The sequence below is a fragment of the Canis lupus genome, chromosome 7 (assembly GCF_011100685.1).
Source record: "Canis lupus familiaris isolate Mischka breed German Shepherd chromosome 7, alternate assembly UU_Cfam_GSD_1.0, whole genome shotgun sequence".
NCBI lineage: Eukaryota > Metazoa > Chordata > Mammalia > Carnivora > Canidae > Canis > Canis lupus.
Genome location: NC_049228.1, coordinates 3,920,373 through 3,943,088, shown reverse-complemented (window position 1 = coordinate 3,943,088; position 22,716 = coordinate 3,920,373). Strand labels below are relative to the sequence as shown.

The 22,716-nt window shown below is 36.6% G+C and overlaps 1 protein-coding gene across 5 annotated transcripts in view; it reads left to right on the top strand.

Annotated features, from left to right (window-relative positions):
- PTPRC (protein tyrosine phosphatase receptor type C) overlaps nt 1-21,767 on the top strand; it is a 126,297-nt gene extending 104,530 nt beyond the window's left edge. For all 5 annotated transcript variants that reach the window (XM_038541956.1, XM_038541955.1, XM_038541954.1 and 2 more), the window contains 13 exons: nt 2,634-2,670; nt 2,765-2,862; nt 3,575-3,700; nt 5,930-6,087; nt 6,295-6,430; nt 8,339-8,488; nt 12,423-12,513; nt 13,774-13,907; nt 15,073-15,207; nt 17,014-17,136; nt 17,359-17,534; nt 19,047-19,182; nt 20,678-21,767. In XM_038541956.1, the coding sequence (XP_038397884.1) occupies nt 2,634-2,670; nt 2,765-2,862; nt 3,575-3,700; nt 5,930-6,087; nt 6,295-6,430; nt 8,339-8,488; nt 12,423-12,513; nt 13,774-13,907; nt 15,073-15,207; nt 17,014-17,136; nt 17,359-17,534; nt 19,047-19,182; nt 20,678-20,956 (1,779 nt within the window). In that variant the 3' untranslated portion in view covers nt 20,957-21,767. The remainder of the gene's footprint in view (nt 1-2,633; nt 2,671-2,764; nt 2,863-3,574; nt 3,701-5,929; nt 6,088-6,294; nt 6,431-8,338; nt 8,489-12,422; nt 12,514-13,773; nt 13,908-15,072; nt 15,208-17,013; nt 17,137-17,358; nt 17,535-19,046; nt 19,183-20,677) is intronic.
- Nucleotides 21,768-22,716: the final 949 nt, after the last annotated feature.

The window sequence follows — 22,716 nt, the reverse complement described above, 5'->3', positions numbered from 1 at the left end:
ACACAAGTTGTAGTTTGCTGACCCTGGTTAGAGCACTTGTACCTCTTTCTTCTATATTTTATAAATCATTCATGGTGTAGCCAAATTGTGATTTAGTTAATCAGTTCCTATATTAATGGACATTAAATGTGTTTTCTAATCTGCTTTTACCCACAATGGTTCAATGAATAATCTTGACTCATTATTTTACATGGGGTTTTAGTATATCTAGGATAAATCCCTCAGAAAAATTTCTAGGTCAAAGAGAATATGCATTTGCAATTTTTTTTAAGATTGTATTTATTTATTTTCGAGAGAGAGAGAGAGCATGAACAGAGGGGAGGGGGAGCGGGAGATGCAGACTCCCTGCTGTGCAAGGAGCCCCCTTGGGACTTGATCCCAGGAACCCAGGATCATGACCTGAGCCAAAGACAGATGCTAAACTGACTGAGCCACCCAGATTACATTTGTAATTTTAAAAGACATTTCCAAATGGTCTTCCACTAGGGTCATGTCAATTTACGTTCCATCAGCAATGTACGAAGGGTGCTTATTTCCACAGACTGCCAAAAGGGTGACTAACAAAAAATTTTTTGACAGTCAAATAGTTGACAGTGTATATCATGCTACTACTATATATGCTGGTGTGTAAGGTAATTCACAATCTTTTCTTAAAGAAAAAAATTGAAATTGAGGTTTGTTTGTTTGTTTGAATCTATGTGAATACATGAACGTTTAGTGGAATAGGTAAAATGGTCAAATCATATTTATCTATTTATTCACATGATGTATTCATTTCCTAGCGCTGATATAGCAAAGTGCCACAAACTGGGTGGCCTCAAAACAACATAAATATATTCTCTTTGAAGTTTCTGGAGACAAAAAGTCCAAAATCAAGGTGTCAACAGAGCCATGCTCCCTTGGAAGGGTCCCAGGGAGATCCTTCCTTCATCCTAATCTATGTTTCCATCATCCGTGACCTTCTTCCTTGTGTGCTTCTACCTCACTGTGTCACCTTTCTCCCATAGACACAAGTCATTAGGTTTAGGGCTCATCCTCCATGGGTATAGCTTCATCTTCCACAAAGATCCTATTTGCAAATGAAATCACATTCTGACTGGATATGTGTTTTTGAGGAATGCTATTTAAGCCTCTACACACAGATTATGCAAAATGATAGAAAAATGTAAAAGTATTTTTTTACGTGAATCATTCATGAGAGCTGGGATTTTTCTTCTAAAGCATTCTGTCCCTAGAGACAGCGCTCTACCCTATAGAAATGTCCAGCCTCCCATCCCCTTTGTTTGATACATGACACGTTTTGTAACCTTATTAACTGTTGCCCCTGTAAGTTATCTCCCAAGCAACAAATATCTCTTCCATTGACATGTGGTCCTGGTAGTCACAGTACAATTACTTACTTTATTCCTTTTTAATATGATTATCAAAAGGCTTGTTTATAATGACAAGCAAGACTTAGAAATGTGAGGTCATCATTTAAAAATAATCACTAGTACTGCATCATAATTTTGACTTCTATTTTAACTGCTTCTGCTGGTAATTTCTGCAGGCTTTCACAATTAGCACTAATAAACTTTATTTCAGTGCATAGTGTTTCTTCCACATTGTTTTTCAACATAAACTGAGAACAGATTTTTATAAGGATTTAGATAGTCTCTGGGAAAAAAAACTTATTATTTTTATTCAAATATATATAATAATTAGGGTATTGAGTTACACTTATTTTTCTCTACCAGAGCTGGGAGTTCCTGAAAAGCATGTCTTCAGCCTTTGGATAGTTGCTTGACATATTGTGGCCCCTCAATAAATGTCAAATGAGTTAATATATGAATAATACCATGTCATAAGGTAGAAGTTTCCAGAAGTTACTAATATTAATCCTGAATTTTTGTGTCCCATGTCACTATATTTCATCTAATGGGCAAAGGTTATCTCTCTGAAGGGCTTCTCTGATTGCTGAGGTGAATTTAAGGAATATGGTCATTTGGAAGAAATTAGCACAGTGTTTTATCTGCCTCTGTACTCCTTCTCTGCTTTGGTGAAAGGAGTGGAAAAAGTAGACATTGTAGGTAATGAAATGAAAGTTATCGTGTCTCTTATCTACAAAGGCAGAGAAGAAGTCTAGGGAATCTGTGGCCTATCCCAGAACTAGTTAAAGGAAGAAGTGTGGGGATCATATCAGAATGATTTATTGAAAGAAATTGAATAAAAATCCCAAAAGCAACCATACAGCTTGTAAGAAGGTTTAAATTGTAACAGATGGCACTCTAACGGTTGGCAGGACATAAAATATAAGAATGTCTAGATTACTTTTGTAAATTGCTGCACCATCCCTGATGAGGATGAAGTCTAGTTTTTAAAATTGTTTTTGGGAAAAAAATAAAATGAAGTTGTTTTGGGTATATAGCAAAGACACACGAAAGCCATGAATATTGTCTGTAAATGCTAACACGTTTGGCACAGTTTAATGAGTGAGCTTGAGTTAATAAAATCCCCCTTATAATCTGAAAATGTTCAGAGAAATCCACAAGAAACGGTGGGTCTAAATCAATTTCCTCTAACTCATAGTTTTGCATGTACATGAGTAATTGAGTGTTCAATAAATTATATGCCTTTGTGTGTGTTTTGAACAGGGCTTCAAAGAACCCAGGAAATACATTGCTGCACAAGGTAATTTATCTGCTAGTCTAACATTCTTTTTTGAAAATTGTTTCATAGCACCTTGAAGAAGATATTTATCAGTTTGTATTTATTTACCTCCTAGGCCCAAGGGATGAAACTGTTGATGATTTCTGGAGGATGATCTGGGAACAGAAAGCCACAGTCATTGTCATGGTCACTCGATGTGAGGAAGGAAACAGGGTAAGAGTCATAGGGTGAAGATTGGGGTTAGGAAAAGGGGGTTGGATTGCATTTCGAAAAGACCATATATATGTGCTTAGTGACAAAAACAGACAGTTCTCCATTTTAGTCAGTATAACACTTGATTTAAAACTTTTTATACCTGTAGAAAAATAAAATGTGTAATACCGAAAGAGATGTATACAGGAATACAGTTTAAGTGTTTCTGCTTACTTGCTGGACTTACATTTGATTCCTATTTCTTTGCAGTATTGTGGTAAGAGTGGTGCATCTCAGTGAGGTGATTTCACAAGGACTTGTGAAAACTTAAAACTGTCCTTGGGGATATAGGTGGTAATTTATGTAATAGGACTTTAGGAAGAGTGAAAGCCTCCCCATCTTCCAGCCTGAAATCAACTGCATGCAATCACATCATTTCTACTGACAACCCAGCACATCCCCTTTAAATATGCAGCTAAGCCTGGCAAGATCATCCTTTTACTAGGTTTACTAGGTAGTATGAAGAAATCTTTCAGGACACATTAATGGGAAATGGAATACCTTTCAAGCATCACAGCTTCAGGTGTACATGTGCTGAAAGGAGAATACACCAATGGTTTGAGACTTTCAGATGGATGACTTTTGTTGTTTTGTTTTTAAAAGAATTTTAACAAGCAAATTTGTTTAAATAACTAGCAAATTTGTAAAATTCTTAATGTTTTCTAAAATACAGAACAAGTGTGCAGAATACTGGCCATCAATGGAAGAGGGCACACGGGCTTTTGGAGATGTCATTGTAAAGATCACCGAGCACAAAAGATGCCCAGATTATATCATTCAGAAGTTGAACATTACAAATGTGAGTTTATTACATGACATTTATTTCCATATGGGTTGTCTAAAAACACAATTATGGAAGTAAGTGTAATATGAGAAATTATAATATATTTAAGAAAAAATATATTTAACAGCCTACGGGAGGAGGATTTGCATTGGAACAATAACATGGGCCAACGGGGTCAAGTTAAACCTAGTCAAATCTACTGGTATCAAAAGTATTTGTAGAAGCCCCTGAGTGGCTCAGTCAGTTAAGCATCCAACTCTTGATTTTGGCTCAAGTTATAGTCTCAGGGTTGGACCTGCTTAAGATTCTCTCTTCCTCTTTTCCCCATCCCACTCTGTCTCTCAAAAAACAAATATATATATGTAAAATGCTGTGACTCTTGATGTATAAACATCTCATTAATTATATTGACTAAATGATTGAATTATTGAATGAATGGTACAATGGCTCTTTTCTCATTGGTCTGTTATCATTACGGAAAGAATATTTATACAAATGGCACAATTGGAGAGCTCTTTCTGTCTATAGGTCCTTTCCCCTGTGCTTTAATAAAACCACCTTCTTGCACACACAAAAAAACCCAAAACCAAATGCCAAAATTAAAGACTGTAAGAAATACAAAGTTCTAATTATGTAGTAAAGATAAAATGTTTAGTTCAGAAAAGAAAACTGTCAATATAACCTTAGATAATAGTTAAAATAGAGGTCCTCACGCATGTTATTGGATTTTTAAAATTTTTTTGGGGGGGATTTTTAAAAATTTTTTAAATTTACTTTTAAATTTATTTTTTAAGTAGGCTTCACTCCCAGCATGGAGTCCAATGTGGGGTTTGAGTTCACAACCCTGAGGTCAAGACCTGAGCTGATATTAAGAGTCAGACACTTGGGGCGCCTGGGTGGCTCAGTGGTTGAGCATCTGCCTTTGGCTCAGGTCGTGCCCTAGGGTCCTGGGATTTAGTCTCACATCAGCCTCCCCACAGGGAGCCTGCTTCTCCCTCTGCCTATGTTTCTGCCTCTCTTTCTTTGTCTCTCATGAATAAATGAATAAAATCTTAGGAAAAAAAAAAAGAGTGGGACACTTAACTGACTGAGCCAGCCAGGCACTTCCTGGGATTCCATGTTTATGAAAAGTTCTATAATAGGCAAATTTATGGAGACAGAACATTGATTAGGATTGCTTGGAACTGTTGGAGGTGAAGCAGGAGGAGGGATGACTATTAATCAGTAAGTTTCTTTTGGGAGATAATGAAAATGTCCTGTAGTTCATGGTGAGGATTTTACAACTCTGGGAATATAATAAAAAATGCTATACTTTAAATGAATACATTTTATGGTATGTGAATATATCTTAAAGTGGTTTAAAGATGCAAAAAAATATCCCTACCAATTGTACATTTCTTCCAAGGCCTTCTAAGGCTCCCATGGCATTAGGCCCCCAGAGGGCTGTGAGACAATGAATCTACCACCAATAGTTCATGGTAAAATACATGGTGGACTTGAGGCATGAGATCTCCAGGCCACATATATGGGTCCTATTTAGAGCTGGCTGCATTGATTGGTCTCATTATTATTCTTAATTATATTCCTATCAGAAAATTAAAACCAACCAAGTTTTGTTGTTTCTTCTGGTATCTAAATGTAGATGGTTCTTCTTCGTACCAGGTCAAAGAATTCATCTTGTAGTGGTTACTTTGACGTTGGAGCAAATATGAGCTGTAGTCTGGGGCTGACCTTCCTCAGGTGTCTCTCCACAGTTTGAGCTGACATTTCTAAATATAGGACGGCCTAAGAAATATAGCATTAACCAAACAATTTATCGGACTTTCTTCACATGAAGAAAATTAGCTGGCCTACCAAGTGGAAGTATTTCAAACAGCTGTGAGAATGGCCTTTACTTTATGTCTTTTTCCACCCACCTACATCTCCATTTTTTGGTGTGTGTGTATTTGTTTTTGTTGTTTGTTTTCGGTGTGGCGGCATGAAAGTTCCTAGCAGCTTCAGCTAACTTGTCATACCTTACTTACCTTACCAATAAGTTATTGCTCACTGGTTCATGCATGCCAACCTTGCATGACATCTCAGCTACCAGTTATTAATTGGAAAGGAAAATGCAATCATGGCTGAAAAAGTTGCATGAGGAGTTTTGGGCCCTGATGTTCTCTTTTACTTAATTTATGTCAGGTAGTCTGCCCTGAAAAAAAGAAAAGGAAAAAAATCTCACAGAAAATATTATCTCTTTCCTAGAAAAAAGAGAAGGCCACCGGAAGAGAGGTGACTCACATTCAGTTCACCAGCTGGCCAGACCATGGGGTGCCTGAAGATCCTCACCTGCTTCTGAAGCTGCGGAGGAGAGTGAACGCTTTCAGCAACTTCTTCAGTGGCCCCATTGTGGTGCACTGCAGGTAAGGGAACTCCCACAGCAGGCACCAGGGCTATTCCAGTCCTTCCTCTGGGGCTGTTAGGGACATCTTTCCCTTTGACAATTGCTCTTTTGGAAAACAGTTTGCGAGGAGAAACTTATATTCTTTCATCTGCTTCTGCCCTTGTCAGCTTTTCTACTCATTTCCCTACCACGATCATGCCTTCACTTTGTTTGTTTGTTTTGCCAGTGCTGGTGTGGGACGCACAGGCACCTATATTGGAATTGATGCCATGCTAGAAGGCCTGGAAGCGGAAAACAAAGTAGATGTTTATGGTTATGTTGTCAAGCTAAGGCGACAGAGATGCTTGATGGTCCAAGTGGAGGTATGTGCTAGCCTTCAGTTACTATTCTCCCCTTTGATAAAAGGGTGGGTGGGAATGGTCATCTTAAAAGAAATCTAAATTCTTCTCAACTTTAAACAGTGGGTGAAATGGTTTTATTTTCATTTCCTGAAAACTCAATCAACTGATAGGCACCAATCATAGTCAGAAGCATTTTGCATGTGGCTAAATGTGGCCATAGAGGAAGGATGATTCTAAAATATATAAACAAATAAACACATAAATAAATAATAAAATACCATTTAAGTGTGTCAGAAAGGAAAAATAAATAAATAAAAAACCAAAAACTGATTTGGCAGCAGCTCATTAAATTAAAACGAAGGAGACAGAATAGTATAGTGATTAAGAGCCTGGATTTTGGAACTCGGCTTACAAAGTTCATATCTCACTTTTTGTTCTTAACACTGTCTATTCTTTCACACATTTTTAATGTTTCTGTGCTTCAGTTTAGTCATCTATAAGCTGGAAACAATGATCTATTTACCCTACAGAGTTATGATGAGAAGGAAAGTATGTAGGAAAGTATGTAGGCAAGTCCCTGGCACATGTATGTAGTCAGTAATTGTTTGTGATGGTTATTATTGAAAATGACTGCATTCAAGCCAGCAATTTCACATGTATGTTTATATCCAAGAGAAGCACTTGGAAATGTGCACAACTAGAAACATGTGCAAGAATGTTCTTTGAATTCAGCACTGATAGAATAGAGGAGAAGGAGAAGAAGAGGAAGAGGAAGAAGAAGAAGAAGAAGAAGAAGAAGAAGAAGAAGAAGAAGAAGAAGAAGGAGGAGGAGGAGGAGGAGGAGGAGGAGGAGGAGGAGGTTATAATATCTCCGAACTCCCCTACTCCCAGCCTAACTAAGCCCTCTCCTCCTCTCCCGCTCCGCCCGTCAGCTCATCAGAACCCCCTTCCTACCCTCAGACAAGACATCCAACTTAGTCAAGGATGGAAGGAAGGAGTATCTTTATTCATATCTCAGGGAGAAAAGGCAAAAAAATGTGGACATATGGACTCCATACAATGTATGCTCTGCTGCAGTTGAAAGGAATAATCTTGGTCTGTATCTATCTATGTGGTTAGATGCTCAGCTGTAAACCATGAGTGAATAAAATCACTGAATAAAACATATAAGATACAATTTATGGAATTTTAAGGAAGCACACAAAAATGTACAGTGTTTAGAGATACATAGATATTAGTGCAGAAGTATAAAAAAAAATTCAACCAGGAAAAAGAAAAAAAGAAAAATTACTTCCTGTGGAAAAAGTAAATGGGGCAAAAGAGTACAAAGTCAGGGAACTGGAGCTAGTGGTTAAAGAGGCTTGAGCTTTATCAGAAATATGTCATTTATTTAAAAATATTGGATTCAAATGTGATAAAAAAAAAGTTAGAAGCCGTTAAATGTAGATTTGGCATATTGTGGGTTTTTTTGATAAATTCCTCTATTTTAAAAGATTCTAAAAGACTCTTTTTAAAAATGTGTTCTATGGAATTTTAACGTGCATTCTTTTCTTCTTAGGTCCAGTGTGAAATTTGTTATAGTTTTATATGTCAGTGACTTGACTTAGTTGCTCAATAATAGTCACTGAAGGAAGTAACAGACAATGCTTTCTAATTTTTAGAAATAAAATAAAAGGCATTATATAGTAGATATTTAATCTTTTTAGCAAGCTATTTTTTCCTGGAAAAATATCTGATATGGAATTTGCTCACATTCCAGAGAACTGTGAGAGCCAAATTCCATAATATTTAAATGTCACATGTATCAGTTTTCTTTTGCATACATTGTATCAATATGGGCAAAATTATGGAGATGCATAATTTATTAAATGTGATTTATAGAACTGTAAATTATCAGTTAATTATCCACATTTTTCTTTGAAATTGTAGGCCCAGTATATCTTGATCCATCAAGCCTTGGTGGAATACAACCAATTTGGGGAGACAGAAGTGAGTTTGTCTGAATTACACCCATATCTATTGAACATGAAGAAAAGAGACCCGCCCAGTGAGCCATCTCCACTAGAGGCCGAATTCCAGGTAATAATAGCGATAGCAATAATGATAGTTATGGATAGCTTTCATTGAGGGCTGTTTTCTAGCACTGCACTATATGTTTGACATGGTTCTCGAATTTGGGCCTTACCATAACCAACAGAGCACAGATGAGGAAACTAAGACAGAGAGTCTAAGAAAAATACCTGAAAACACACGGCTGTTAAGTAGGAGACTTGTTTTAATCTACAAGCATGTCTTCAGCCCACACTTTTAACCATTCCTCATTAAGCTGGTATATAATAAAGTGTCAAAATAATAGTATATACCCACAAAATTGGTCCGCCAAAGGCAATGTAGCATCTCACCTTTTAAAACGACATCTGGTTTTGGTTTGTAAAGGAAATAATTAGAGGAGTTTATGACTACTTAGGAAGTTTAACTGGCTGAAGCTGGTAGACAGAAACTAAAAGATAAATACATGTGTCCTACCCTATTTATTGGGCCATTACTCTGAAAGCTAGCTTAGGATGTAGTTCGCTCATTCAGAGTTCTTTTAACTATCTCCAAATTAATTGTTCAGTTGTCAAAAAATTTTTTATCATTTTTCTCTTATGATTCCCAGTGTACTGAAACTTTCAGTAAACTACCCAACTGGTCAACTTGGAGAGTTTATAAGACCAGGAACATGGTTTTAATCAGATGCAGAATTGTTTAACGTTTTGGTTCAAAGAGAGGATGAAGGGGGGGTGCTGGTGGAGGTGGAGCATACACTAATCACCACGTAGCACAATCCACCCGAAGACCATGGTATCCTGGAGGAACTAGCAGGCTCCCAGAGTAGTCTTGAGTAGAAGGACGTTTAATTGTTGTTTTCTTGTTCTTTTAGCTGACATGTCAACCACATTTCAGTACGCTCACCCTGCTAAACTGCATATACTTAGATACTGTTTGTAAATACTTGTAACTTGAACATTCATATGTAAAGTCACTAAAGAAAAGAGTAAATTCTGTGACTGAACAAATATGACTTGGTACTTGCTCTGTGTCAAGTACAGTTCTGGGCACGAGATTCAAAGTGGTTTGCAGGTAGACATGGTGATAGAGTGTAACCCAGGTCACAGGTACTGACTGTAACTGATAGAAACAGTGAAATTATTCATAAAGGAAGACAGAAAATAAGAGGAGAGATGTAGGTTACTTGGTAGATCTGGTGATAGGAAGTTAAGACAGTTCTCGTCAATTGTCTTTTTTTCTTAAGAGAGTATGTAGCAAAATCATCAGTTAAAAGTTCAAGGGGACAGGAATGAGTAGGGAAAAGAAGAGCTTATGCTTGAGGAAGGGAAAAGTATATGAAACAGTTATATCAACATAGGAAAGCAGTCTCCCTAGACAAAGGTAGTAGATTGCTGGAAATTGTTGCTGGGTCATTTGAAATGTATGGTCATGAATTTAAAGAGAGTCCGTTGGTTTTATTGTTTTCTACAGAAACATTGAAAATAGGGGCTGTGTATACAGATAGTTGAGTTAAACTCATCTAGAATTTCTTAAAGTGACTGAAAGTTGGAGACAGACAAATAGAGGGTGTTTGCACATGAATGATACAGTGGTGGATGATACAGAGAAAACTGGCCAGAGAAGGGCATGGGGTCCATAAGGAAAGTAGTAAGGCCAGTATGTGGAAGGTTTTAATAGAATCCCACCTTGAGAGGCTGAAGATACTAGAATAAAGGAGTAGGGAGAAAAGAGGTAATTTTCAATAATCAGATGGTTGAAATTGTAATTTTTAAATGAATGTTTGAAATGATTCTTACAAAGCTAGATGGAGAAACATGAATGGCAGAAGAGTGGAGGGAAAGGTGATGATAAGAGGTAAAGAAGCTAAGAATGGACCAGAAAGTTGCATAGATCATCCTTGTCAATGTTGAAGTAACCAAGAATGATGACAGACAGATCTGGGGAGACAAATTAGGCAAATCTAAAACTAAGTGAAGTGGAGTGATCCAGTAATCCGTACCCGAAGCCTCTAAGAAAAGCCAAAGGAATGTGGCATGATGTTGGGAAAAATCAAAGCAGTTGGGCTTTTTGAAGGAGAAATGAATAGAAACGGTTTACATGTAGAAACAGCACATTGGATGTGATATATATGGGATATAAGTGGGGAATTCAGTGTTTTTTAAAAAGAGCTACTGTTGCATTTTTGGTGGTGCTCCCAAGGGACACTCAGGTTTTACCTGGTGTGCAGGCCCCCATTCCCACCCTTCCTCTTCCTCTTCCTCCTCCCCCTCCCCCAAGAAATAATAGGTGAAGGGACCTGTTGGGAGATAAGCATTAAGATGGATAGCAGTTTGCTGCTGACAGACCCTGAGTACCAGAGACTGGTGAGATGTAAGAGACTGAGTTGCATTTGAGGAGGACCATCTAGGTAATTATTCAGTAATAGAGCTCTAGCAAATACAATGCATTGGGGCTGAGACTTGTTGCAGGGACTGAGGTGTGAAAAACCATTTGTGTCTTAAATGAAGGTAAGCCTTTGGCTTTATCTATAATACTGGGTATTGGTGGGAGGACAGGGGCCACTGGGTGACCATTTTGACAAGCAAAAAGTGTGATGCCTTCCAAGGCAGTCAGCCTTCATGCAGTTCATTGGGGTGAGTTCAAGTGGCCTGGTATTCCATGATGAGGTCTTCATTCACTCGGTGACACAGCAATGCATGGGGTTTGAAACAGGATGCCATGATTAGTTTGAAAGAGCGCACCATGTTAAAAGATACATATATAGACCACACATACATCCATATGCACGTATGTTTGTGCGTGTATAAAATCCTACTAAACTATATATGATGCAGTCTTTTGGTTTAGATTATTCATCCGCATGACAAATATTTATTTAAGGACTAATGGGAAGACAGGGCTGTAGGCAGAGAGATCGTCCAGAGGAAATGACATTCACGCTGATAGCTCAAAGGCAAGTAGATGTTAGCAGAGCGACAATAAGGGAAAAGGGTGGGCACAGGACACACGGAGTGAACGGACAACTCAGCCTCTTCCCAGAGTTGAGGAGGTCGTGTGGCTGAGGTGGAAGGGGACCATCAAAGGGTGAGGCTGGCCTGACCATCAAGAATGCACCCGTAAAGACTGCTGAGGAGCCTCTGTGGGACTCTGTTTGTTTTTTGTTTTTGTTTTTTTTTTTTATTTTTAGAAATTTATTTTTTATTGTGTTCAATTTGCCAACATATAGAATAACACCCAAGGCTCATCCCGTCAAGTGTCCACCTCAGTGCCTGTACAGTCACCCCGACCCCCCGCCCACCTCCCCTTCCACCACCCTTAGTTTGTTTCCCAGAGTTAGGATTAGAGCAGGTGAGATTGAAGATCAAGAGGCCAGTTAAGAAACTGTTGATGTTGTCAAGTGAGAAATGAACGTGGGACGTACCAAGTAGAGGGAAAAGCCAGAGGATCTGAGAACCTCACCAGCAGAAATGAGAAGTCTTGCTGACTGATTAGCTACTGTAAATGGGAGGGAAAGCAGTAGGGAAGGCATAAACCAATGAAGTATCAATTATTGGAAGCATGAGACAAGCCTTCTGTATCTGGAGAGTTTATTACTCATCATTTACAATGATGTACCGCTGCAATATGGATAATCATCACCATCTGTACAGTGCTTCAACTTGTACAAGAACAAACCATACTGTTTTGTTCTCCAGCAGCTCTTAAGTAGGAAACCTATTTTGTTATAAAATTGGATGCATTGAGTCCAAACTTGCCAATTCAAAAATATTAAATGCCTGAAAAAAAATAAAAGGAAAAATTCAGAGGCAAACTTAAAAATTATGAACTATAAGGAATGCATACAAATTTCACAAACCTTAATGACATACTTTTCTTTAGGGAACATCTTTGGCCATAGTAATAAACAAAACCACTACTCACATCTTAACAATGGTGTTCCATTCTATTTTCTCACTCTCAGAGACTTCCTTCATATAGGAGCTGGAGGACACAGCATGTTGGAAATCAAGAACAAAATAAAAGCAAAAACAGGAATTCTTACATCATTCCATGTATGTAGAGTATTTTATGTTATTTTTTTTGGTATCAGATAAAATTAAACTCTTTTTCAGGTTTGTTTAATGTAAGATGTGCACACACAAATGATTTTGAAGCAAGTTTTCAACATTGGGTTGACAGTAAAAAATAACTGTCTATTTAAATTTAATTATAGCAAACACTTTGCACCCCAAACCTTTACAATAGACTTTGGAGGATAAACTGAATCCAGTATTTTCCTTCTACCAGTTATTTTAGAAATGGGCTGTCAGAAAGACATAACCTCTGAAGCTGAGAGGGAAAAGGCCAAGTCTTCTTTACTAGTTCTCTCTCATCTTTAGCTAATTTCAGGTATTTGCTTCAGGGGAATTGCCAATAGCAAACATTACTTCCTTTTTTTCCTTTCTGTTTTCTTTTTATCCCTTCCTCCTATCTGGGAGATTAACCGTAGATAAAAAGTACCCTGCAAACTGTTAATCATCAAGTTTAGTAGATCAACAAAAGTACAATTTCAATACTTGAATTCTGTTACCTAAGAATATTACAGGACTATATCTGGTACAACTTTAATTTTATTCATTTGCATAAACTAAAATTAGCATGGAGAAAATATAACCCAAGCTAATCAACTAGACAACCAAATACATCATATTAAAGATTGGTTGACCTAGTTAATTTCTGAAGTCCTTATAAATATGCGTTCAAAATCTGGAATTGATGGTGATGTAGCTAATCAGATCACTTGATCAGGATATTATAGACTAAAGAAATAGAAAAACAGTGAGAAATTATGGACTAAATAATTTTTTTGATCAAATAATAAATCAACTGAGATACCGTTTTAACTAAGGTTGTTAATTTGCTGTTAGTGGGATATAATAGAGAAATTAGATTTTTTACCTAAGCTATGTATTTTTAAAATTTTATATATGTATTTTTAAACATATCTAGCAGAATGATGATATTTCATGGAAAATGAAAGTAGGTATGTCAAAGATTGAGTGATCATATGGAATATTATGATATCTATTTGTTGTTTAACATGGTGTTTTATCCCATTTTTTTTCTAGGAACTTTTTTGAAAGCTTCTTTTTCTTAGATTTCTTTTTTATAATTTGTTTATCAATATGAACTGAATTTTATGTAGGGTCTCATTTCATGTACATCAGTACATTTGCATAATGCAATCTGTCACTTCTTTAATTTCACATGACAATCAAGCAGAGATTTGAATTTTTTTAAAGAAAGACTTACTACTAATTTATCTTACATAGATGACTTTAACAGAGTGCCACTAAAACATGAACTGGAGATGAGCAAAGAGAGTGAGCATGATTCAGATGAATCTTCTGATGATGACAGTGACTCAGAGGAAACAAGTAGATACATCAATGCGTCTTTTGTTATGGTAGGTACTTAAATTTCCAAAGCCCAAGATCTAACCCTTTAAAAAATGTATTTTGAAATACATTGTAAAAAAAATCTATATTTTTATGGCCATTCATTAAGTGATTTTCTAAAAGAATGATGAGCTTGGCCATAACTATATATTGATTGATACAAAAGTTTCAATTTTATTTTAATTTATTTATTCATGAGAGACACAGAAAGAGAGAGAGGCAGAGACAGAGGCAGAGGGAGAGGCAGGCTCCTCACAGGGAGCCCGATGTGGGACTCAATCCCAGGACCTGGGATCATGACCTGAGCTGAAGGTAGATACTCAACCACTGAGCCACTCAGGTGTCCCTCAATTTTTAATACTATATTTTAACTTACTGAAAGACTTAAAGATATTAAAACTTAATGTGTTGATATGAAATAAGACAATGCTTATTAGTTACAATTGATGGACCAATAGGACTCTTCATACGAATTTGAAAAATAATACAATTTGAGAAAATACAAGTATTTGAAAATGTTTATACTTACTCAGATACACAAATTGTAGGCAAGTAAGAATTTGCATATTTGCATAGCTAAAAAATTTCATTCAGATTATCTAAATTATTAGATGAGTCTGTGTCACATAACCTTTTTTCTTTTTTTAGTAAATAGAATTCTAACAAGGAAAAATACTTTTTGCATATATACCAAGTTGGATTTATTTTCCAAATTTTTCTAAAACACACTTATAGAATATTAGTTTATATCTAAGTTATCAAAACAAATAAATAAATAAATAAATAAATAAATAAATAAATAAATAAATAAAGTTATCATAAGACTGTGTAGACATCAACTAGATACATGATGAGGATCAAATAATTATGTATTTTTTTTACAACCACATTTACTTTTTTTAGTTCTTTTTGGAAAAAAAAACTTGTTTTGTTAAGATGTTCTAAACTTGACTTCATATTATTAGCTAAGTATTATCATTAATGAAATAAGATATTAATTAAATAAATATAGACATCATACTGTTTCTTGGGCCTAAGGATCTTAGGGTTTTTATGTAACAACATTGATATCAAATTAAGTGACGATATTTTCAAATGGTTATTTTAAGAATCCATTGCTCTCTCATCAGTGAGCGAGAGTAAAAGAATCTTTTTCTCCCTCTCTTTTTAAAGAGTTACTGGAAACCTGAAGTGATGATTGCTGCTCAGGGACCCCTAAAAGAGACCATTGGTGACTTTTGGCAGATGATATTCCAAAGAAAAGTCAAAGTCATTGTTATGCTGACACAGCTGAAGGATGGAGACCAGGTTTGTGTCTTTAAGAATATTTTTTTTTTTGTCTTTCTGTCATAAAATATCATTCTCTATTCTCGGATGACTTGCTTGATTGCTCTACCCTAGGATTTTTGACCCTTCTGTCACAAAGTTGCCTTTGTTCATTCTTCCCATCTTCCATCCAAGTGTTGGCAGTTGGCATCTCATGTCTGGGTTCTCCTGCCCTCCTTTCTCTGGTCCTACACTCCGTCTGTGGATCGTCTAGTGCACAGCAAGCCCAGCATCACTGCTTGCTACAAACAAGCAACAGACACATTTTCCTTCTATTTTCTTCAAATGAAAACCAAACTCCTCAGTGTGATATTTAAGATCTTCAATAACCAGACCCTCATATATCATTCCATTTTCTTCATTTTTTTAATGTTTTCCATAATTTCTATTCTGGAGAAGCAGATTTCCTGACTGAATCTTGACACCATTTCATTTTCATCACTGAGACTTAATTTAGTGGCATTCCATATGTCTAAATGTGTCCTCTATTCCCATTTTGATCCTTTTCTTCTAGCTAAATAGAACTCCTGAAAAATTTATCTACAAAATGCCTTCTTTATGTTCATATAATATTTATAATTATGAAGTTGGAGGTGAACCTAAGATCTCATTTGATCTGCTTAATGTCTGAGCTGTGTATTTGATCTTTTCCTTAATACCTTGAGTTATCAAAATCTCATTGGTAGTAGACGCTCCATAGTTGTGGCACATTATGTGGCATATGTTAAATCCTATTTAATGAATACTCTCATAAACATGCCTTCACCTTCTTTCTTTTCTTTAATTCCCTACCCCTGAACATAGGACCTGTTTTATTTTAGGTTTTCTTTCTCTTTTCTTTTCTTTTTTTTTTCTTTTTCCTTTTTATTTAAATTTTATTTTATTTTTTTATTTATGATAGTCACAGAGAGAGAGAGAGAGAGAGGCAGAGACATAGGCAGAGGGAGAAGCAGGCTCCATGCACCGGGAGCCCGACGTGTGACTCGATCCCGGGTCTCCAGGATCACGCCCTGGGCCAAAGGCAGGCGCTAAACCGCTGCGCCACCCAGGGATCCCTCTTTTTCCTTTTTAAAAAAGAAATAACATGTTCAGATTTCCGGCATGGAATCCTAGTGATCTTTTCTTTCATCTAAATTGTGAAAGCCAGGTACCAAATGCTGGTTTAGGCAGGAACACTTGTTGCTGTCAGCGGTTGTGAGACTGTAGTTGGTGTAGGACCATTTGCAGAGAGAGAACACATTTTTGTAATTCACTTGCTCTTCAGTCTGACCCTTTACTTAGGTACACAGTCAACTCATATAAAGCTGCTCAGGGTGATGGTCCTCAAGGTACAGAGACAAAACTCCCAAAGATGCTTTCTCAAGGACCACTGGAGGGGCAGTGACACTTGTGATTGCAGTGGTCACGATCAACACCAGCTCAATCTATAAATCTCAAAGAGGTGAAAATAAGGGTATGGAAGGAAGAATCAAATCTCAAAGACCTACACCAGTGGTGACAGAGCCATCTCTGTGGTGTCCTGGCCACTTTGGTTATTCCTCAGTTCCCTTGATTTGCACAAGGAAACACCAGGTACTGTGGAGTGGACGCCCCACATACGTAAGGTAGATTTAGAGTTTTATGGCCAGCTTTCCATTTTAGAAGACAGTTAGTCATTTCCACTTAATAAAATAGAGGGAAAGAGAGAGGGGAGAGAGACAGAGACAGTAAGAGGTGCACTGTATACCTTAAAAGCAAACAGAACACTTGTGTGGAAGTTGTTGAATCTTGAATCTTATTCTTTCTTAGGAAGCCTGTGCTCAGTACTGGGGAGAAGGAAAGCAAACATATGGAGATGTACAAGTTGATATGAAAGAGACCAACAAATCTTCAGCTTATACCCTCCGTGTATTTGAACTGAGACATTCCAAGGTATGTAAATCATTTCAGGAATACCTATTTTTGATCTGGGAATTGATCTTCTAGAGAAACAAATGTAAATTACTCTCTAAAAGCAAAGGAAAATCCACCTGTTTTCAGAATCAAACTTTAAGAGGAGTTAAAAGAAAGTAATTGTGGCCAAAGTGTGACTATCAAATTATTAAATGGACTGAACCTGACTTGAATTCACATTCCCTTCTTTTCTGGTTTTAGAGGAAAGATTCTCGGACTGTGTACCAGTACCAATATAATAACTGGAATGTGGATGAGCTTCCTGCAGAACCCAAAGAACTAATCTCTATGATTCAGGCTCTCAAAGAAAAATCTCCCAAGAATTCCACTGAAGGGAATAAGCATCACAAGAATGTGCCTCTCCTCATTCACTGCAGGTGGGTGGGATTTGATAAGATATTCTCTAAAAATCATCACAATGCTTGACTTCATGGTTTACACTTCCTGTTAAATTCTCTTTATCCTGACCTATAAAATGCATGACCACAGTGAAAGCCTCCTGTGGCGTCACTCTCTCTGTTTCACTCCCACAGCTTAACTATATAGAAATATGAGAGCGGTGATTATGCTACAGTTTTAGTGTTAGTTTATAAGTTTCTTAATGCCAGCGTCACCTCATGTTTGACTCCCAGTGCCTAACATTGAATCTGGAATGTCATGTGTCCTGGGTGAATTAATGAATGAATGGTAGGATGCGTGAACAGATGGATGGATCCCACATTTTATTTATGCTTATGTGCATTGATCCACTCTGTTAGGTACTAACAGAATCCAGAGGAATGAATGCTTTCCTTCGGTAAACATTTCTTAAGTTATGTATTCACCCAAAAGACTTTAATAATACGTATAATTTTTGACCTTATTAGTTTCTGCTCTGTAGGCTCTTAACTTTCCTCTGTGAGAGATGCCTACATATCTACCTTAAATAAGAGATATTGAAAGACGGATGCATAATATAAAATGTTTACATAAAACATATTAAAGTAAGTGCAAAATGAAAAATATAAAGTAAAATGAGAAATGTAAATTTAGCAAGATGCTTTTAGAATTTTTGAGAAAGCTTTGTTATTATTATTACTATTATTAGAATTGCATACACTATTATCAAGTCCTTAGAGATACACTATTTTTCAGCCTTTATCAGCATTTTCAAAGGTGAAAATTTATGCAGAAAGAAAGCTAAAGAAGGCAAGGTTAAGCTTTAAAACTATATGTGTTTCCTAGGATATGGCTGAAAGCCTATTTTATGTCCTTTAACTAAATTTACGTGCCATAAATAAAATCCTGCTAATAACATATTCTCTACATTGAATCTTTATTATAACGTACTTACCTACAGTTAAGTAAATCATTGAATTGTCCTCTTTTTAATGAATAATTCTACTACGTATCATTTTTCTATTGACGCAGAAATCTGGACATTTGTGAAAACACATGAGAGAGGCAGAAGAAAGGAGAAAAAGCAGGCGATCTAGCAATATACAAAATATTGGGTCTAGTATTTCTGGTTTTATTGATTTCTAGGCATGTCTTTATCTTCCCTAAATCTTGACGTCCTCATCTGTCAAATTGGCATTCTGGCACTTGTCCTAGCAACTTCCTTACAACTCCAGATGTAAATTAAAATGCATTATAACCCATAAGGTACTAAACAGAAGAAAACAAAATATTTTTAAAGCCTGAGACAAGTATTTTTTTAAAAACTATAGGATTATTATAGTCTCAAACTGAAAAGGTTTGTCCAAATAATGCTTTTAGCAGAAATGTGTTGCTCTTAAGAGAACACGAAGTGAAGAATGCATTCCATCTCTTTCAGTTTTTATTCTCATATGACTTTCTCCATAAAATGTAGGATTTTTTTCCTTTTAAAACTTTTCTTCCTTTTATAGAGATGGATCTCAGCAAACAGGACTATTTTGTGCTTTGTTAAATCTCTTGGAAAGCGCAGAAACAGAAGAAGTAATAGATGTTTTTCAAGTAGTAAAATCTCTCCGCAGAGCTAGACCAGGAATGGTTCCCACGTTTGTAAGTAGACCTCACAGTTGCTTTTGAAGTGTTTTGCATTCTTATTTTGATGGCTTCTTCTCTCTTTCCTTCCTCTTCCTCTTCTCCAGTCCTCTACTTCTTTTTCTTCCCTTCCATCCACCTTTCTAGTCTTCTTTTCTATCTTCCTTTTCTACATAAGTCACATGAAGTCATTATTAATATAAATAAAAGAACTAATTAGAGCCTGCCAGCAACTTGTTGTGGCAATCCACGGAGAACGTTTCTTCAAACGTCCATGAATTCCCTAATTTCCTCCATCTTCACTCCTGTATTAATGTGTATTGCTATGTAACAAACCACCCCAGAATTAGGGACAGAAAATAAATTATTATAGTTCAATAGTCTATTGGAGCAACTGAATAATTCTGCCAATATCAACTTCAGCCAGTTTGGACCAGGCTTGCTCATAGTTTTGCGGCGGCTGATGTGTCTGCTAGGGTTTGGCTTGTCCAAAATGATCCCTACTACCAACAGATGGTGGCTGCTAGCTTTTAGCTCCGGCAACGGAGGTGGGTAGACACCAGGTCTTTCCTTCTCCAGAAGACTGGCCTAGGTATATTCATATAAAGGCAACCGAGTTCCAAGAAGTAGGCAGCGGTGTGTGAGAATTCTTGAGGTACAGGCTTGGAACTGGCCCAACCTGCCTTCCTCTGCATTTTCCTTATCTAAACAAGTCACAAGGCCAGCTCAGATTCAAGGAATGGGAAAGTTGGCTCCACCTCTCCTTGAAAGGGTCTGCAAAGCCACACTGCAAACAGGTGTGGATACAGAGGATAATGAGCGTGGCATTTTTGTAGTCAAGCTAACATGGATCATCTGTAGAGGGTAGTCTGGAAAGGCATAACTAGTCACCATATCAACCTAACCAGTCACTCAGATCTCTGCAGCATGTAATCGGGCAGGACCTTGAGCTGGCATATAATTGATTTTAAAAGTGCACTGAGTGCCTGTTATGTGCATTTGCCATTAAGAGACTCACTGTTTAGTGTGAGGAAAAGGCAAAGATTTACTAAACAATGTAGTAATCGAAATGACAGAGAGATTATGCGAGGAGCCTGAATGACAGCACCAAATTTAATCTGTGGCTACCCAGATTGGCTTCCAGAAGCAAGTGACTTCTGCTACGATACTTAGATGAAGGATGCATTGGCCTTAACCAAGAAGATAAGCACAAAAAGTGGCCTCGTGGGCCATGGAAAGGAGACACCACGTGGTGGTGCGTGAGGGGTATGAACATGCTTGATGTTGCTCCACAGCAAACTTTGAGGACTACCCCGCAGTAGGACCTTTAGAACTGTAAGGGGACTAAGCCATTTAAAATGCTCTTTTGATAACAACATAGAGTAGTTCCTGTTATCCAAGACTTTCAAGTCAACGACTAGTTCTTGCTGCTTTTCACTTGACATAAAAAATCATCACATACACTTTCTTTATCATAATTACATACGCTTTCTTGCTTCTTTCTTTTTACCAGGAGCAATACCAATTCCTCTATGATGTCATTGCTAACACCTATCCTGCCCAGAATGGACAAATAAAGAAAAGCAACAATCAAGATGATAAAGTTGAATTTGCTAACGAATTGGTGGACAAAGCAAAGCAGGATGCTAATTGTGTTAGTTCTCCTGGTGCTCCTGATAAGACCAATGAAGGAAACAAAGAAGATGAAGGTACTAAAGTCACAAGTAGCCCTGAGGAGCCAGAACATTCTGCCAATGGTCCTGCGAGTCCAGGTTTAACTCAAAATGCATAGGAAAAGACATATACAGGACTCAAGCATTGTATTAGGTGTTATTTCTGTTTTTTTAGGAGTAGGAGGACAAAATAGATATACAGTGGATTAATGCAGTACATTGGACCAATATGTGAGAAGCTTCTATTTTACTACTGTAGAAACATATTTAAGACAATTTTGCTAAAAACTTTGTACAGTTTTATGCATATTTTAAAATTTTACCTATCACTTAGCAAAAAAATAACTTCTTTGTAGTCTTTGGGTGTGTGTGTCTGTGTGTGTGTGAGAGACAGAGACAGCAACAGAAAGAGAGAAAGGGGTTGCTTTTAAGTGAATTTAAATGCTTTTGAGAAACCTTGCCCTTTTTTTTGAAGAAAAAATACATTTTATACAGAACATATTAAGTTAGTTTACAGGACCTACTTTTTAAATCATAAATTGTGTGTGGCCTCTAAGGATAAAATGTACATTTCTAGAATGACCTCAAGATGTCCTCCTTGTTCTACTCATATATATCTTATAGTTTACTAGTTTACTTCTAGAAATAGACATAAATGTAGTATGTGTGTGTGTGGTTACTACAAGAAAGTTAACAAAATTAACATTTGGAAATCTTATATTCCATATGTTAACGTTTAGTCCGTATCTTTCAAGCTCATTTAATCTAATTTAAAATTTTCAAGCAAGCTTATCTTGTTAGATTCACACGGTGTTTATAATTTTGCAGCCTGGGTTATCTTCTGTATAATATGTGAAATTCATTGCTTGATACTTTTGACCAAGAATTATGTTTGTTGCAGCTGAATTTAAATAAACATCTTTAAACAAATACCATATATATTAATATTCATAGGCGAAAATAGAATTATGTCAACATACTTGTGTGAAATATTTACATTTGAAACATGATCTAGCTATTTTTATGGAATACAACACTGATATGAGAAATGCAATATTGCACATGCATACTTTTCATGTTAAAATCCATCCTTAACTTTCACTCAAGTGCCTTTACTTTGTTTTTTATCCATTTGATTTTAATTCCAGGATAGTTGATATACAGTGTTATATCAGTTTCAGGTGTACAATGTAGTGATTCAACAATTCCATACATCATCCAGTGCTCATCACAACAGAAATGCATTGGCATTGAATTTCTCAAATGTTTAAACTGCAATAGCTGAATTCTGGAAAAAGCCCAAGGGCCGTAGCTTGGTGAACGGATAAAGAAGATGTGGTATATATACACAATGGAATACTACTCAGCCAAAAAAAAAAAAAAAAAAAAGACTGAAATCTTGCTATTTGCAACAACATGCATAGAGCTAGAGAATATTATGCTAAGGGAAATCAGTCAGAGAAAGACAGATACCACATGTGGAATTTTAGAAATAAAACAAACAAGCAAAGGGAAAAAAAAGAGAGTGAAAGACAGGCCAACCAAGAAACAGACTCAACTATAGAGAACACACTGCTGGTTACCAGTAGGGAGGTGGGTGGGGGATGGGTGAAATAAGGGATGGGGGTTAAGGAGGGCACTTGTTGCGATGAGCACTAGGTGACGTATGGAAGTGAATCACTGTATTGTTACACCTGAAACAAATAAATACTGTATGTTAATTAACTAGAATTTAAATTAAATCTTAAAAAATATTCTTAGACTGCTTTTACCAGAAATTGACACCAATAATCATAATGAAATTGAATCATTATCTTTTCTTATACATCATGTATTGTGTTACATGTTCCTATATGAATTATATAAGTGCATATTAAGT